The 19,799-nt window shown below is 34.6% G+C and overlaps 1 protein-coding gene across 1 annotated transcript in view; it reads left to right on the top strand.

Moving 5' to 3' along the window:
* The window catches only part of LOC108368807 (collagen alpha chain CG42342-like), a gene marked incomplete at both ends in the record, with an annotated part of 37,773 nt that extends 18,003 nt beyond the window's left edge, over positions 1-19,770 (top strand). Inside the window, 2 exons of the mRNA XM_017623723.1 lie at positions 19,276-19,635; positions 19,699-19,770. Coding sequence (XP_017479212.1) covers positions 19,276-19,635; positions 19,699-19,770 — 432 coding nt within the window. The remainder of the gene's footprint in view (positions 1-19,275; positions 19,636-19,698) is intronic.
* Positions 19,771-19,799: the final 29 nt, after the last annotated feature.

Here is a 19,799-nt window from a genome sequence, read left to right as displayed (position 1 = left end):
ACGAAGGCCTCGGTTGCAACTGTGCCTTCCGCTGCTGAAACTGCTCAGCGCCACAGTTCAGCGATTGGAAACAATAATACAAAAACACATGTGTGTATGTGCATGCCTTCCAAAGCAAAGATTAACTTTCATTTGTATATGCATACTCATATAATGGATGCTCTGAACATGCCCAAAAGCTTGCAATAGCGGCTACGTATACGCAGTGGGGACCCAAATAATTTTAAAAGCGATTCAGCTGAGTGAATGAGATTGCAAAAAGTAGAACAGTCGAAAAAATGTGAAATAAACAAAGACACATTTATGTACATTAGGCGGCCTCACCAAAAAAATTCGCGGGTTTTTCCACCGGAATTATATAAATTACTATATTTAGAAAATATTTAGATTTCCGTGAGCAGGGCCGATTTAAAAGGACCTCCAAAAGTCAAGTTTTTTATAAACAAAATTTTTTCCAAAAAATCACTTCAGACGTTCTAGCAGCTCAAAAGTTCCACATAAAAATGTTTGAACATTTTATCAACAGAATCAAAATAAATGTCTGCATACAAATTTTGAGATTTTTGGAGATACTTTTTAATCGATGTTCTGTGAAAACGTGAAGTGAAAACATTTTTCAAAACTTCACTTAAAAATACGATTCTATTTTCAAATGTAATTGATCTGTCAAAAATTTTTCACTATGAATTTTTTTTCACAAAGTTTTATGGCTGTGCAAAAGAAAATTTGGGCGTTTTCTCAAAGCCATCATCTTGTGATAAAGATTATCATTGTTTTAAACTCACAATAATTTGCCAAATAATTACTTGCCTGATGCCTCTAATGACCGAGAATCGCTTATAATGATATAACGAAAAGATAAAGTGAAAAAATTAAATTTGTACTGACATCGAATTTTTCATTTTCACTTCACAGTTTCATAGAACTAGAATCGGCCCCCAGCACACATAAATCTTAATATTCTTCCGAAATATTATGTTGAAAGTACCGATTTTTTTTTTTTTATGGAGAGTGACGCACCCTAATATACTTATATGTATATGGAGCGGAGTAAATTTGTTCTAGCTGCTCTTTGTCAAGCCGAACCGCAAACATTGTAACTACATAAATGCTATAGGCGAACGAATGAAATATGGACTCTTTATTTGTATAGCGAAGAGGGGTTATTTTTACCTGATAGCAAATATTACCGCAGACTATAACAACAACAACAAAATTTTGCATTATTTAGAAAAAAAACAACGAGTATGAAAACGTTGTATTTATTATTAGTTAAGACTCATTTTTGCGTATGAATATTCCAACGAAAACCAGTGTAATTTCGTTAGTTGCAAAAGATGTTGGTTAGAAAGCAAAAAGCTTCCTTCCCAAACTAAATAACAAGTTTTTCTCTACACTGACATACCATTCATAAGAGAACTAACTTCTTTTGTAGTACCTTCTGTTTAGCACAAAAAAAAGATGCAGGCGAAATGCTGCGAAATAACGCTAAAAGGTGGCCTTAATCTCTCTTGGGCGTGCACATCATATTCTGGCTATTATTATTGCCATGTTGTGGAGGCGTTACTTTGTGAATGATTTTCATGAAATTGCGTATGAAATTGAAAATGTTTGCCTTTGTTGTTGTTTGCCGCTGTAATGCTTTTTAAATGTTTGAAACTTTTACATTTTTGTGCCTATCTTTCTGTACAATGCGCTTCAGTGCAGAAAGCTGTCGTAAATCCATAGCAGTGATTTTCTTAAACCATTTTGCGTTAAGTGAAAAATAATAATCGTAGAAATAATAAAGCAAATGACATGCAAATTTTAGAAACTTTTTACGTAGAGGGCTTTTTAAAGCAAAAAGGGAGCTTTGCAATATACAGATACATACATAAATACTAGGGATGTTGCGAATGTGGAATTTTGAACATCCGCGGATGCGAATGTGGTTGCGAATAACTAACAGCTAACATCCGCGAATGCGTCAGTTGGCACAGAAGAGAAACGACTGGCATGCTTTGCTGAACTCTGGCAAAATCGCTTAGCGCCAAATAAGAAGAAGAAGAAGATCTAAACTCCCCTACTTTCATATAACGAGAAATTCAGAAACCGCGAGAAATTTTCTTCTTCGGTGACTAATGAAACCATTCCGCACCAATTTTGAAGACTGCATGAGTGTACCTAAAATGGGCATTTTACATCCTAATTGCATTATGTTAATGTATGTAAATACTTATATGCTTGAAACTACTTTTAACTTATCAAACGATTCCTAATCTTTGACAATACATGTTTGACTGCATTCAGCACGATCTTGAAAACTGACCAAATCGGCGTGACCAAGTCCGAGGTCCTTAAAATATTATATAAACATCCGAAAATATTAAAACGTTTGAAAAAAATCTCGACTCACTTTTTTGTATTTTTCACTTAGTTGCTGTAGTAATGAAGAATTGAAAATTCATAAGGGAAAATTATAGTTTTTAAAAGTTTTATCAGAACATCTTAAAAACTTGTAGACTTATTGAAAAATGATAAATGAACGTGAGCTACTAAATCTGGTAACCCTTAATTTGGTATATCGTCCTGTTTATAACAATTAATGCATTCCATAGATATTACAAGCCAAAGTCTCATTTCCAAAATGCATACTCTTTGATTCAATTGCGCGGGCTAAATATAAGTTTTAAATTAATCTTTCGTGGTCAATAGCAATAAGACATCATAATATTACTATCACAATACGGTCAAATGCCTTTTGTTTTCCCCAGTACAAATTAAAAAAACATTAATGCAAGTAATTGAATGCAGTTGTCACCGATGTAGCGTTAGAGGTCTAACTTAAAATATAGAAAAAGGAACAGTCCAGCGCCTTCGTCTTGGTCTGCAGGCTGTATCGGAGATACAGCCGCTATATTTAAACGTAGAATACGTGGTATGGTTAAGAGCATATCCAAGTCAAAAACGAAATCACACACTAAGAAAAAAAGGGTTTTTCCAAAATTTTACAAATTTACATACTTCTAAGTGAAAAGAACTCAATNACAAGGTTTTGGTTTTTGCTGCAAGTTGCTCTTGCTCTATATTTGCTTATGTTGTTTTGTCAACCTTTGAAATTTTATGACAAATGCAGTGCAGTTTCACACTCGGAAATGAAGTGAAGTTTCAGACTACGGAATAACTAATTTATTTTTACCGGTAAGATAAGACAACGAAAACACTTTAAAGTGCGGAACAATTTATCCGCCATGTTAGTAATGGCAACTTTACTACTTACATTAGAAAACGGTCCTTAAAAGCTTTATAAAGTGAGATTTTCAAAAGACCTTTCGATTTATGAAGAGCATTATATCTGTGGTGGTAAACTATAACCGCCTAAGTCGAAAAACCTGAATTCGAGAAAAAATGTTTTCAACATTTGGATTGTAATATTACTTTCGGGATGGAGTAAAAACGCAAACATACATACTTCTAAAGCGCACCGAAAAAAGCTGGGTATTTGCTAGTTTTACATAAAAATCACTAAATGAATTTGAAAGTAAAATGGGATTTGCCAGCAAGAAATGGGCATCTATAACTACATATAGGACATGAATGAAAGCAGTGAAAGACGACACTTCACTACAAGTGCCACACGCTCTTTGCCACTCAAAGTGTACGCAAATTATTGTTGCCACCACCTACCAATTCTCGCCAATTTAAAAACTCAACCCACATCAAAAGCATGACTAAGCGACATACGAAATGATAACACGTGTACATGTACATACATACATACATACTCGTATGTAGCGCTTTGGTAGCTTTTAGAAGAAACCATGGCTGTTCTTGTGAGCGCTTGAGTGGATGCAAGAGTGTTTGCATTTCAAAACATTCCAGCGAAGTTGCATGACGTTCTTGTACATGTATGGGTGGGTGCAAATGTGTGCGCGATACTAAGTACCCAGTACGGAAAGAAACTAGTGTAAATATTGATGTTCAACCAGTTTTTTACCCACCACAACTAATTGAATATCTGACTTTCTTCCTTGGAAAGAAATGCTTATTTTAAAATGGTGCCATGTCCTAGGAAGTAGTCAATTAACCGACGCTGCATTTGATTTAAACTATTTTAAATGCACTTGGCTTAAAGCACTTGAAAGTCAGTATGTTTTTTTTACAGACGCCTTTTAAACCAATTTAAAACTACTTAGTATTAAATGCTGTAATGGTTAATTGCCCAAAGTTAGATGATTTTTCAACTAATATTGAATTATGTATTTGCACAGGTATCAAAGGTGTAAGGGATTATACATCAAATTGAAGTTAGTTGCTACATAAGCAGAAATAAATTAGTTTTTCTGAGGTAATTTGTTGAGCTATGCCGTACTGGGAAAGTTTGAAGGTGACATCGTTCGTTGTTCACGCACGTCATGGTCATGATTTCAATTCAATACGGGCGTTGAAAGTTGAGAACGTGTATGCATTTGTATAACGGGGTCATGATGCTGAAGTTGTTTTGACGTTAGAGGTTGAGTTATGTGATTCGGAGGTCAAGGCGGCGAACTTATAAAGAAAAACAGTTTCACGAATTCTTACAGACTAACTCGCGTAATAAATGCTTGCTACGCTTGAAAGCACATGAAAAGCATTGTGGGTCAGAGGTCAAATTGATATTGAATTAAACGCGCTTGCCTTTTGGTATTTCCGCTATGTCACACATTTTCACTTTAAATGGAAATTACTTGAGAGTAAGGCCCAATTTCAGATGAGCTATTTAGGTAGAGATTGTTGATTAACATCAAAAAATAAATTTTAGATGACATATCTTCAGCACAAAATGTAAACATACAAACAAATGCGACCACAATTTTAAGCAACAAGCAAGAGTGTTGCCAATTGCTTGGCATATTTATATAAAGTTGATCTGAAATCCAGTGAAAGCTAAATGGCATTTAAATAACAAACTAAAATTAAGCTTAAGCGCCATTTAAACTTTCATCTGAAATTGGCCCTAAGAGTGTAGTGGCAACTGCAAACCCAACACACAAATAGCCTACTTTTAGGTGCTATTGCGTACTAAAGTGCTTCAAACGAATGTACTGCGGGCGCAACGCATTATAGTAATTTGTAGTTGTCTGATTTATATTTCGCCTTTATCGATAACGTCAGACACTTTCAAAGCAATTAATTTGTTATTAATTGTATAAGTAAGAGCAAGCGACCGCGCTTGAGGGACGGTACGAAAATTGCTCGAGCCAAAACCGCTCAACGCACTGCTGTTCATACGTTCTATCAATCAATCGCATCACAGATAGTTGGATCATCGTTTACCGGGAAAAGGGCTTGTACACCGGGTTGACTCTTAATAGCGTTGGACAAATGATGCGAAATTAAACTGCACTTTACTGCATATAAATAACAGTTTAACGTTATTTAAGTAGCAGCATAAAATGTAACAAGCAAACAAATGAAAATTTCGAACCAAAAATTGAGTTTATAAATTCCTCAATCCTAAAAAGGATGGCTGTCTTTACATTATTTTTATTCTCCTTGTTTTCCAGTTTGAAAGGTGCTTTTTCCAATGATCCCTTTGATTGCTGTTTATTGATTTTCTTGCTGCCTTCATTCATTTTTAGTATTTACGTATATTTTTGGTACTGTTGCTGGTAGCAATATTTGATTGTAAATATCTGCCGTCGCTTTTTGTTGGCGTTGTTGCAATATCGTTTTGCAAATAAAAATTTTCCTAAGGTTGTTCGGCGCGTCATTCAGGCAAATATTGAAATGATCTTTTGCAATTTTTTCATTCAACGTCATGAATCACAGTGCAGCCAACCCTAAAAGTAGATAAGGTAAAGAGAAAGTCAGTATGCTTCCGTCTGACCTAGTATCAAATAAAGGTCGAAAAAAATTTATACAAAAGCTGAAGCTGTATAACTGTGCGCGTTAGCGAATAAAGGAATACTGCTCTTGAAATTTTTTGCAAAATCTATCTGCATAGGGGATGCAGTTTTGTACTCACTTTGACTTAAGCCGAATTTCCGCAAGGTATTAGAATGACAAAAAACTGGTGCCATTTAAAAATATGCCATTTGGAAATTAACTCAATGACTACTTTTATAACGTAATGACACGAATATTTTTTAATGCACAACTTTGTCATTACAATTTTTGCCATTTAATACCTACTGGAAATCTAGCATTATACTTTTTTAATGCCCTGAGATAATAGTTTTATTCGCGTTTATTTCAAACCTTAAATTGTTTAAAAAACTAACTTTTCGGTTCAAAAATTTCAAATCGCTGACATGGAAAAATCAAAAAGCATCTGTTTTGCTTAAGACAGAGACATAAGAGAAAAGCACAAAAGTCAATCAATAATCATTATATTAAAATAAATATTTTTCGAGTCATCTATAATTGTTATTCAAAGACTTATATTTTAAAATTAATTAATTAATTTTTAGTCTTTTAATTTTTAGGATTTCAGGATTAGTTGGGGACCAGTTTGGGGCTAGGTGGGGCCCGGTTTGGGAACAAACTTTTTTCGCACCAGTAATTAATATCAAAAGACTTTTATAATATAAGTCTCAAAATAAAAGTCTTTGAAGACTTAAAAATATTTATCTCAATGATAATTATTATGACAAGACTTTTATAATATAAGTCTCAAAATAAAAGTCTTTGAAGATATAAAAATATTTATCTCGCTTAATATTAATATGAAAAGACTTCTATTATATAAGTCTCAAAATAATAATTATCGATAACTTAACAAAATTTTCTCACACATAATTATTATCAAGGGACTTTTATAATTCTTAGGAAAATTTGGATACTTTTTTAAAACTCCACCGTAAAATAATTATTATTCTGGGTCTCTGCCTTAAGTAACTGTCACGTCTAACAATTGGAAGTAGTTTTGAAAAAAGTCTGTTAAGGTCAAGAATTTCCAAAAGTCATTGCAGGAGCAGTTAAGCCTTGCATGTAAAGTGACTATCGAACGCAATTTAATTTTTGAAAATCGCACTTTTTTAAATGGTATAATTCTGTTGCAAAACTTGGGCACTCTCATTGCCTAATGTCTTGCATACTCACCAGCAACGACATCAAGTTGTTCGATAAACAAATAAAAAATTGCAATTACAATTTTGGATATTTCCACAAAATTTTAAAGATTTCATTTGAGCTAAAATTTTCCAGTCTTTGTACAAATGGATAGCCCAATGAATGCAATGCAGCTCTTGTGTGCACAAGTTTTTTTTTTGTGTTTTCTTTCTCCTTTTCTATTGCACATTTGACAAATGAAATGCCTCAACAAATCTTCGGTATATATACGATTATGTATGCGAAATACATATGTGGTTGCTTTCAGAGGATTTAGGGGTACTGTGGCATGTCAACAGCTGTAATTGGTAAGGTCAGTGTCCATCAGGTGATCTACAAACATATTAGGAAACTTATATCTCCAATCTATATATACTTCTTAACTTGTGCAATGCTGGTAAGCAAACAGCAAGGGCATACGTCTGCAAACAATTTTTGTATCCAGTCATTTACAAAAATTGCATTTCCTCATGCAACGAGTGCACAGTTCTATTGTTCATATTAAGAATGAAAATTTCAATGCAATGTACGAACGGAAGAAATTTTCATTTTAATTGGAATGAAATGTTGTTTGGTTTCAGAAGTGAAAATATACTTTCGACACACTCTTTAAACAGAAAAGAAGAGTTTGTAGCATATTTCTTCAAATAAATTGTAATTGGACTCAGTGTAGATACGCATTAATTAATGAACTAATGGATGGCGTATTCGGTGACATTTGTGGTCTATAAATAGGAAATGGTTTTTACATGACGGGTCCCAAGCTCACCGCACAAATCATTGTTGGACATACTTATGTACATATACATAAATTCATACATACATACAACCCGTGACATAATTATAAGCACACCACAAATTGTCAGGTTTCTGCTATAAAATTGGTTACTGTTTTATTCTTGTTATCCTTTTATAAAAATATAGTTTAACCTCTAACGAATCCCGTGTAAATCCAAGTTTTAAACGCAATATCCAAAAAAAAAAAAATCAACAAAGTGTCGTAAGCAATTTCGAATGTTTTAATTCGATTTCTTAGAAATATTTCGAGTATGAATCTTTGTAGTCCATTCAATTTTCTCATTCTGTATCGGTGACACAAATTTTTTTACTGACTTATTTGAAATTTTTCATACATTTTCCCGTCAAAGAAAAAACTGTGACACAAATTTGTCACTGATACAGAATAGAGCCGTTAGTGTAATAAAAGGCAAGGTTGAAGTAGCAAAGGTTTACCATTAAAATTTAGCAATTTTGTTTCTGACGGTGTTGTGCATTTTCTTTCAATAAAAAGTACATATGTATAGGCATGATGCCAGTATGCAAAGGGAGGGCAAAACTAGGGAAGAATAGCAAGGTGTCATACACCAGCTGAGAGGTGCAATTTAGACTGAATTGTATGTCCGAAGACTGGCAGCTGTTGTATATTTCCCAATTCAAAGGAATGAAGATCATAGCGTTTGCGGCAATAGCTACGGTACACCCTTCCATATGAAATGTGGGCAAAAATTGAATTATGCAGGGATTTAAATGAAAGTTCGTTTCTTACTAAAATTGAGGACCGCAAATTCAAAAATGGTATTTATTTTTGGATAAATTTTATAGTTTCACTGTAAATACAATTTGAAGTTGAAAATTTGGGTTATTGTGGCATTTTCATAGGTATGCACATATAGTTCGTTCTATTTTCAAAAGTGAGGTGTCAAATGAGGGGACTTGGCCCACAGATGTTCAATAAAGTATTATTTTTTTTTTTTGAAACGGGTTGCCATCTGTTACAAATTTTATTAAAAATATTTAATAAGTTAAATGAACTAGATATTACAATAAGGGTACCAATTGAAATGGTTTTGAAAATGCTTTACATTTAAACGACACGTAGGAGGGTTGCCACATGTTTAAAAATCCAATTCACTTTAATTATAGAAATAAGGTAACTGAAATATGTATATCAATATGGGTATCAGGCAAAATAAAAATATTAGACATATTTAGCAAGAAAAAGGGAAGAGTAAAAACATTCCTGAGTTAATTTAAGAGTCCATTAATTTAAAAGAAATGTAATCAGAACAAATCACTGAATGACAATGTATGTATTTGTAATAAAAAAAAACAAATACCATGTCGTAAACCTTTGGTTTGGCACAGTTGTTATTTTAGTTTAACTAACTAACTTTACAAACAGGTGGCAACCCTCTTCGAAGCTAAAACCTTCTTAAACCTCTTTCGTCTGACTCCCATATGATGATACCTATCTATTTCAATAACCTAAGTCCTTCAATTCCAATGGAGTTTGATTTTTTTTAGCATGTGGCAACCCTCTACATATAGTTAAGAAATAAACCCTTTTCATACACATTTCGATTGATACCCATCTCTTAATTTAACTTATTAAACAATTTGAATTCAATTTTTTAACAGGTGGCAACAAAAAAATACATCTAAGGTCAAGCTTTTTAATCTGACACTTCATTTTTGAATATATGCAGATCTGATGGCACCGACAAAAAATGAAAATGCATTTCTTCAAAAAGTGCAAAAGATTAGCAGGATTTTATTTCTTCTTTCCCGTACTATTTAGTAAAATAATAAATAATAAAATATAACATATTTCTACATTTATTTTTTATTCATTCCATTAAAATTTAGTTTTTTTTGAAATTTTGATTAAAAAAATGTATTTCTGGAATACCGCAGAGACACCCTGTGTTTAATTTTATTCTATATGGAAATAAAAAAACATCAAACCATCATTTTACTTCAAATAATGTATTTTTGACATTTGTTTCGGTGAAGAGCTTACGAATGGCTATGCTCTTATCAATATTCTTAGCATAAAATTTGTCGACTTTAGTGGGTTCCTGGCGGCATATAATTCATTTTATAGGGAAATCTCTATTTAATTATTTTTAGTGGATAAATTAACTTTAGAAAAATACCAAACTCGTCCACATTGCAAACAAAGAATTCTTCGATTTTGCCCACTTAGGCGCCACTGTGCGGGAGAGCCATTTTTAATACTGCTTATAAGGTCCATCGACGATTTTGTGAGATATTCTGAAGCCCTTTATGAGCCAACCGATTAGAACTTGTTTCATACTTGGCAAATCTACCACACGCCTTATTTTTAATTTTAGATAAGCACATTATCATTAAAATTTAGAACCCCGTAAAACTAATATTTCTACGTAATACTATTTTAGAAGAAACGAGGTTTCAGGCAAAGCGACTGGCGCTTATGCGACTTCTTCAATCTGATGCTGGAATGCGTAATGCGGGCTGCGCTTCTGAATCGTATCGGCAGCTTATGCAGATAACATTGACTTCCGCAGTCTCAGCAAGAGGGACTCGAGCTTAGAGAGGGAAGGAAAAGATTTAGGTCTAGCCGTTAACGAAGAAAATACGTAATACCAGACACACACTTCTCGTCGCGTGATTAATGTAAGCCTATAGATAAGGCGAAGAATAATTTTTGTCAGCAGATACTACTCAGTAAATAGGGCTCAGTAGACAATTGAAAAGCAGAGTGCTCTCTCTTAACGAAAAAGCAACTACAATTTAAAAGGCTGTCACCATGCTCGTTCTTCTACATTGACACGTGGAGGATAAGAACCAAAATGAGCAAGCTTTGGAGTATTAACGTGAAAGTTTGTAGGAGAATACGTGACAAAAAATTCCACTTATTTCGAAAATAAAATTGTATCGTTAAGACGTACTGCCCAATTGTGTTATTTGTCATAGTAATGTGACGTTAGTGACTGAGTCATAAACAATAGTTTAGATAGACACCGCCAAAACAGCATAGCTGTCAGTATCGACGCGTTTCTATTTAAATCCCCTATTGTCTTTATCATGGTTTTTATATGGAATTAAAAATTTTATCATAACACAAATAGGTAGGTACATTTTACTATCTGTAGTAGTTTTTTTCTCTTAAACTGACTACATAACTATTCACAAAAAATTTTTCTTAAATTGGCATAAATATTTCATTGTATTTACGATAAATGTGTGAAAAACTCCATACAAATACGCGCTTTTCAAGCATCTTTTAAATGGTGTGTTAATTTGTAAACTCCCATTGTTTAGAACCTCCATGTGCTTTGAATAGGATAACCGGAAATAAGCACTTACATGCTCGAGCAAAAAATTTAAAACGCAAAAAGTTTTCCATACAAATGAATGTTACGTAATGCAAGAAAAGCGAATAAGTGTTCGCTCAGTTTTTTTCTACTCTTAGTCCAAAACAAAGAGTTAATTTGATGTTGGTGTAAAATTTTAAACAAATTGTTACTAATTTCCTTCAACAAATACAAAAAGTGAATAGTAAGAGGATTTCATGAAGGCGCTATGGTGGCGTTAGAGTAAAGAATCTGCTGTGAAAAGCTTTGGAGTAAAATTAAAATGAAAAGATTAAATACATAAAATCACAAAACGTTGCCGCATTAGCAACAATTCACTGTTAACCCAAACAGTGGCAACAATAACAAGGATAAACAATAGCAACGCCAAAACAATACCAACAATAGCGGCAAAGGCAACATCAGCTGAAGGAGCGGAAACAATAAAAACTGCTGTACAGGAGGAAACGCAGTAAGATAAGTATGTATGTATGTATGTGCGAATGCATTGGAGTTGTGGACCCAATTGCGTGTATGTAAATTTGTATGTTGCCTTCCTTGGAAGAGCAGCTAGTGATGGCATGCAACGCTTTGCCGCACTACGTTTAGGCACGCGCGTTTGCCAAGAGGAAGTAAATTACGGTAGCAGCCGCAACCGCAAGCCTTATTACTTTGGCTCCAGCAGCACTGCACCCAGCCGCGCCCACACAATTTGCGATTACCATGCGTTCCACATCCTACATACATCATGTGGTGAATACGTTAACCGCGCCAGCATCAGCATAAATTCCTTATGTATGTATGTATGTATTTATGTACATATATGCGTTCTTAAATGTATGTAGTAGTAACTGCCATAGTGGCATGTTTTTACATAGTTTAACAACAGCTAGTCCGATGGCAGTGTTTTCGATTACAAACTAAATATAGGTATAAAGTATTTCTCGCTTATAAGTATCGCGGTTATAAGGATTTCTCGTNATCAGCTGAAGGAGCGGAAACAATAAAAACTGCTGTACAGGAGGAAACGCTGTAAGATAAATATGTATGTATGTATGTGCGAATGCATAGGAGTTGTGGACCCAATTGTGTGTATGTAAATTTGTATGTTGCCTTCCTTGGAAGAGCAGCTAGTGATGGCATGCAACGCTTTGCCGCAATACGTTGAGGCACGCGCGTTTGCCAAGAGGAAGTAAATTACGGTAGCAGCCGCAACCGCAAGCCTTATTACTTTGACTCCAGCAGCACTGCACCCAGCCGCGCCCACACAATTTGCGATTACCATGCGTTCCACATCCTACATACGTCATGTGGTGAATGCGTTAACCGCGCCAGCATCAGCACAAATTCCTTATATATGTATGTATGTATTTATGTACATATATGCGTTCTTAAATGTATGTAGTAGTAACTGCCATAGTGGCATGTTTTTACGTAGTTTAACAACAGCTAGTCCGATGGCAGTGTTTTCGATTACAAACTAAATATAGGTGTAAAGTATTTCTCGCTTATAAGTATCGCGGTTATAAGGATTTCTCGCTTAAAAACCCTAGAAAAACTGGAATAAAATTTTCCCTATTTAAATGTACACAAAAAATCACGATATAAGTATTCGCTTATAAGCATTTCCCGCTTACAAGCATGGACCAGTTTGTCATGTGAGTGCTTATAAGCACTCAAAAGTAGTTTTAAATTTTAAAATTATTTCAAGCCCACCTTGTAGAGTTTTTAATTAATCATTAAATTTCCCAGCACATGTAATCGATTTTATAACAAAATTCAGTATAACTTAAACAAAGGAAATCCAAGTTTAATAGGAGTAGCAGAGCTATGAAAGCTTCATACAGGCAATGTCAAGGCCATTTTCTGGAAGAAAGGTTTTGTGTTGAATTTTTTCTCTACCGCCAGCATTTGTGACCAAAATTGGCTCATGAGGCATCCTAATGTACAATACTTATATATAGTATTTATATACTTGTACATAAATTAAAGCGCAAACTCGTGCGATAAATACAATAAACTTGTGTATGTAAGAGGATAAATATGTATGTATGTAGATATTTTCAATCATTGTAAAGTGCATCCATATTTCGATGCTACACAAGAGCATACAGATTCTGGGAATGCAGCTAAACGTTTTTATATTATAATTGCTTTTGTCCTATCGGTTTCCTGTGACTCTGTGGAACAAGCCTGAACTTTGTTATTTTCGTAAAAAAAATAAGATTATTTTGGCTGGAATATGTGCACATGTAGTTATGTATGTTTATGGTAATTTTCAAATCTTATACGGAAAATCTTTAGTTCTTNTGCTTTTGTCCTATCGGTTTCCTGTGACTCTGTGGAACAAGCCTGAACTTTGTTATTTTCGTAAAAAAAATAAGATTATTTTGGCTGGTATATGTGCACATGTGATTATGTATGTTTATGGTCATTTTCAAACCTTGTTGGGAAAATCTCTTCTGAACTGGTGCGCTTCTGGTACATTTAGACCCAGTACTGGTTCGCGATAAATCTCTTTTGCATGCAAACCACTGGCGAATTTAACATGGCGATGTCCTAGGAAGTGTTAATTACCCCCCGCTGCATCCCTTTTTCGGTTATTCTGTGTGCGATTTTAAATTATTTTCAAAGAAAGTTTTTTTTTCAATTTAAAATTAAATTTGTTTGAATGATTGTAAGAGATGTACGTTTACATACCTTTGGCTGTAGCTAACTTTGCAGAGGTGCTCGCTGTTATTGGTTAGATTCCAGACGGTCTCAAGATGTTAAAATGTTAGCACAAACTTTTGTTTTGCATTACCAAACTATGAAAAAGCATCTGCGAAGTGCAGAGTGAAAGTGCATTTGAACGAAAAAGCCGGCAAACACATATCAAAGGAAATTTCTGCATCCCTTTTTCTATAATTCCGAATCAGTTCTAAACTCGCCACCTTAAATAAATTCGACATTTGAAGCAGGTGGCAACCCTCTTCAAAATATTTTTAAACTACTATCTACTTTCTGAAACCCCTGTGTTTTTAAATAGGGGGCAACCCTCCCATAATTTAGCTCTAAAACAAAGCTTTTCAAAACCATTTCGGCTGATACCCATTTTGTAATAATTGATTTATTTTTTTTAATAATATGAGTATAAGTTTATAAAGGTGGCAACTCTTATCGAAAAATTAAAACCTTATTGCATATACAGTCCAAGCCTTTTAATTTGACACCTCATTTTTTGAAAATCGAACGAACGGTGCGGATATGATGGCATTGATTATTAAATAATTTGAATTTCATTTTTCAGCAGGTGGCTAGACTTTTCCCAAAAAAGTTGCACATCTACAGGCCAAGCGCTTTAATCTGACACCTCATTTTTGAAAATCGAGCGAACAGTGTAGATCTTTTATCTCGAACCAAAAATGCCTTCGCGTATTATATATTTATATAGATAGATATGGATACGAGAATACATTTTTTACGAATGTCGTTGGTATTTGAAAAATTAAAATTAATTAGCTTGCAACAAGAAAGTAAAATTTTTCAATAGAAAATGGGGGTATTTATATGTGTATGTATCTAACGGGTATACTTTCTGGGAAGTATGTGAGTGGTCGTAACTTGCCTAGCCTAATTACTTTTGCAGTTTCTTTTTATACCCAGTCATTCAAACACCTACATATGTATTGAGACATAGTTTTTAATCTATCTCTATATTTTAATGCTATCTCTTTCAGTGACCAACGCTTTAAAATATTTTGTATATGGTATTTCCGCAATTAAGAAAAAAAAATATTTGCGCAAAGTTCAAACTTTTTTGTAAAAATTCAATTGACAGTCTAAAAAACCACAGGTATAATGCCTTAAGGCCCTCTATAAACTCATTGTCTCGTATATGTACTACGCTTTATACATAAATCCTGAATCGTATATATGTATACATACCTTAAACCGCATTTATCGTATTTCATTACTTGAAAAATCTGGAATAATTGAACTTTTTTGTTATGATTTTTTTTTTTTTGTTACATTTGGAGTCTTTGTGACGAAAATATATATTTTGTCACCGAGTTGTTATAACATTTTTGCGAAAAATTCTTCTTTAATTTACATATACAATTTTTGGTGGTGATATGAGAACCAAACAAAGCCTCTATGTTGTATTTAACACATTATTAAATGTATGTAGTTTGTTGTAGCTGTTGACTTGTATTTTTAAATTTATTATTTTAATAATTTTTTGTTTTTTGTTTTTTTGCAAATGAATACATATTAATGTATGTAAATGAATGACTATAAGTATGGGTGTGTAAAAATTCAAATAATGGTAATTTACACAGGATTCATATTTTAATATTACTACTTTTGTGTTATTGTTGGTGGTTTGAATCTTACGCATAGTTACGTAGTACGTACCGCTCATTTGCTGGAAGAAGAACGCTGTAGGGAAAGCTTCAAGTTTTTAAAATGACACAAATAAAAACAGCCGAAACACGTTAACTTAAGATTGGGTCGTAGATTATGGACCCTGTGTACCGTTTTCTAGATCAGTTAATTTTCGCCAAGATATTTTATTTTTTATGAAAAAAAACATCGACTTAGCAAGGAAATGTTTTTGCAAAACAAGCTATAACGATGAAAACCGAATGGTCGAATGAAAATGTGCAATAACTTTTTGTATGTACTAGGGCAGAAAATTATGTTACTCATACGCCATGTCGTACATGGCCCTACTCGTATTATCTCGTTTAATTGCAGAACTTGATTTGAAAATATCTTGTGAAAATTACCTGATCTAGAAAAACGGTATGCAGATTCGTAATCTACGACCCAAAATTGAGTTCGTTGTCTTTCGGTTTTTTTTTTTTATAATTTTAACCCCCCTGCATTGTAATCCAAAAAGGAACATTTCCATTTTGTTTAGCAATTATAACAAGAAAACAAACACTATTTTGAAGTTAAGGCCTTAAATTCAAGTTTTATCATCAAGTTTTATCAATCCTGACTAAATTTTAAAATTAGTATCGATATACTTTTTTATCCGTTAGCTTCCGTACTTAAGTTCAATGAGGAAAACACTTTTAAAGTATTTTTTTTTCGCATTTGGGATTTTTTAGCTATGATTTTTACCAGCAAACGAGCGATATGTTTTGCTTTTAACATACATCGAATCTTTGCTATGTATGTGTGTATATGGATTTTTTAGATGTAAGTTTGTATTTGGTTATTCTTTACTGGGCTTGCCATTACCACTTTAAAATACTGCAGAACTCTACCGCAAATTGACACAAAAAGGTCACACTTCCACAACGGCATCCTCACATAAGACATAAACGCATACCTACATACGATATATAAACATACCCTGCAGAAAAAAATTATCAATTTATAAAAAATAACCTACTTAGCTTTTTTGCGGGGTTTCTATAAAATATATAACTTATAGTTAGCTACAAAAAGCTAACTTGAAACAAGTAGACAAGTAATGCTGGAGTAAAGCTCGAGACTGTTTTCTTTAAACGCGTTTCTACTTAAATATTCTGCACTTCGCAAATACTTTTTCGAATTGAGGACAAATAAAAGGAAGATCGAAATTGTCATATTATCATTTTGAAGTTATGTCTGACGAAGTTCGAATATTACTTTGGTGTTCCTATTGAAATTTTATGTCCAAAGGTAGTTAGTTACAAGTTACAAGTTACATCAAATGCAGAGGCCATCGCCATCGAAATATAGTTAGCTTTCATCAAAGAAAATATACAGTTAATAAGTGACTTATAGCTCCTTCCTAATTAACATAAAGTTCGCTTAGATGCATTTCCTGCAGGGTAGCATACGAATGTGTATGAAAAAAGCAAAAAAAAAATTTTGTCGTAACCATTTTCACAAATTCCACTGTTGCAGCTCTTATCTCAACTGCTGCTGTTACTTAGAAGCAGCAATTTGCCACTCTTCACATTCTACACATGTGAGTAGTATGTATGTACATATGTAGTAAGTTTTAAGCGGTTATCCATACATTGTTCATGTCGTGTAAGCAATGCATTCCCGCATATATGTACATAGTAGGTATGTGAGTACGTATGTGCATATATAACGAATATGCAGTACATTTTTTGTCAAAAAAGCAAACCAAACACAATTTATTTCGGGACACGTGCGGTTGTGTGCCCTAAAAAGTAATATTGCTGCAACATTCTATCCTGATAAATAACTATGTATGCTCATGCACAAAATACATCTACATACATATGCGCATGCGGATACATGTGTTAAGAAAGTTCTTATTTAGCTGATAACCGCAGCCTTTTTTTAATTAAGCATTGTCATTTACCAATTGTGCAAAGTGTGCAGATAAGGAAGTTAGAAGTGCATCGTTAGCGACAATATTTCTAAGCATTAAAATAAAAGCTCTAGTATTAAAAGAGGACAATGCTTTGTTTTCCAGTTTTTTTTAACACATTTGAGTTCCTCTAGGAAAAGCATCGATAGGCAATTCCTCTCTCTAGTGAATTTTTTTTAATCTATCGGGAATTGGTTAGATTAGAATGGTGACGGAAAAGCTTTTGCACTTAAGTGGCAGACATGCCATTTTAATACCTTATACATAGCCCGAAATAATATTAGAACCAACCAACACGTGGTTGATAAAGTTGAGTGAATGGAGAAATATTTCTCAATATGCAATTGGAAGTGAGACCCCATCCTCGACAGAGGCCAATGTGGAACCCTATCATGCTAACTCTTCGACAGCCTCTTTCCCGAGACTATTGCGATGACCAGGGACCTAAACTAAATCTAGATCAAGCTAACTACTTGCTATATTTAAAGAGTCCTACGCGTCCAAAATTGGGATGGTTGGATTGATCTTCTTAATCCTAGGGATTCAGGGAAGACTCCTGCTCCTACCTTTTTAGTGTTTTAGGGATGGTTATCTGCGCTTAGTTGAGTTAGATTAGATAGGCTTATTTTTCTAAAAACCGATCCCTTCATGTTCCTGAATCAATCAGACTTGTTGACAGATCCAGAGCGAATTCCTCCAGTAAAACTGGGCTCAGCTGTCCAGGTCCTCAAAGAAACGGTTCCCTTTAAATCTGACGTAGTTTGTTAGTTGTGCGAAACATTCGCATAAGAAGTGTTTAACGCTCACCGATCGATGGCGAGAGTGGTCTACCTGCTGGTATCTATTCAGGCCTTCGCCTCAATTGTTGAGAGCAAGAGCCTTAGCGAAGTTTATATGCCTGGACTCGGTTCCAAAAGTCCTTTTTCCTGTGCATTTGTCTGCTTTCGAAGCAGCAATATTCCACGGATCACAACTTTTTCTGAACTTAAGGCTACCTGGTAGACGCCCTTAGCCTTAGAGCGCCTTTTATATCTAGGAGTATAAGGAGTGCAGTAATGTCGTATGCCATGGTAATCTTAGTATAAGCTCTTAGCCGAAAACGACTACAACTTCAAGCTGGCATGGGTTATCACCGCGTTACGTAATATATAAGTACAGGATATGCATATAAAATCTGAAGCAAATTTCTGAGGCATCCTTATATACATACTCCCATAGGGCGTATGCAGTAACATCCACACATACATACGCATTTATGGTTTTAATGTGTTAAAAGACTTTTTCTAACCTTTTTAATAGCCGTACATTTTTGTTGTAGTATTATTTGTTTGTAGTGTTGTAGTGTTAATATGCTTTTTGCGAGATTAAAATAATGGAAAAGTTATTGAAATAAAAATCACAAAAACAAAATGAAAAGTTGGAATAATGTAGGCAAAAATAACAGTAAAAGTACCTACAAATAAACAACCGTAGTAGTTGGTATTAAGCCTTAAGAGGCAAACACGCTTCGCAATCTAACCCACACGCACACAAGCACACGCGTTCAAGTGCACATGAACGCACGCGCGCTTACGCTGCACTGTAACACGCTTAACCGCCTTTTCAACAGCCAACCTGCTGAGTAGCCACTTCACAAAATTATTCTTTTTATTCTTTTGCTGCTGCTGCACTTTGCATTATGAAAATTGAAATGGAAATTCACAAACACCGAATCGACAAACAACAACAAAAACACCATCTATAAACGATACCTTACTACAGATATTCGGTCCTGGTGGCGCTAAGGATGAAGACTACGATGATCCACCAGTACAACTGTTGCGCGGTCCACCCGGTCCGCCCGGCATGCCCGGTAAGGATGGTCGCGACGGACGTGACGGTGCTAAAGGCGATGCGGGCGAACCCGGAGAGCCAGGTTCGTTGGGTCCACGTGGTTTGGATGGGCTACCTGGTGAGCCAGGCATTGAGGGGCCACCTGGCCTACCTGGTTACCAAGGTCCCCCTGGTGAGAAAGGTGATCGAGGCGATATTGGACCACCCGGTCTAATGGGTCCACCTGGACTGCCGGGTCCACCTGGTTATCCGGGTGTGAAGGGTGACAAAGGCGATCGCGGTGATTCAGTGAGTATACATTACTGATTTTGGATTTCATTGAAAACATTCTGATCTCATAATTTAAACTAGAAGTATAGAAAAATGCGTCGGCGACAAGATGATGGAATGTCAGATCAGCCCCATATGCCCACCATTGAATATGTAAGTTTCTTTAGTACATATTTACATAT

The sequence above is a fragment of the Rhagoletis zephyria genome, unplaced genomic scaffold, assembly GCF_001687245.7.
Source record: "Rhagoletis zephyria isolate East Lansing unplaced genomic scaffold, Rhagoletis_zephyria_1.1 Rzeph_scaffold_03328, whole genome shotgun sequence".
Taxonomy (NCBI): domain Eukaryota; kingdom Metazoa; phylum Arthropoda; class Insecta; order Diptera; family Tephritidae; genus Rhagoletis; species Rhagoletis zephyria.
The sequence above is the reverse complement of the archived record's forward strand: the minus strand, read 5'-3'. Positions and strand labels throughout refer to the sequence as shown.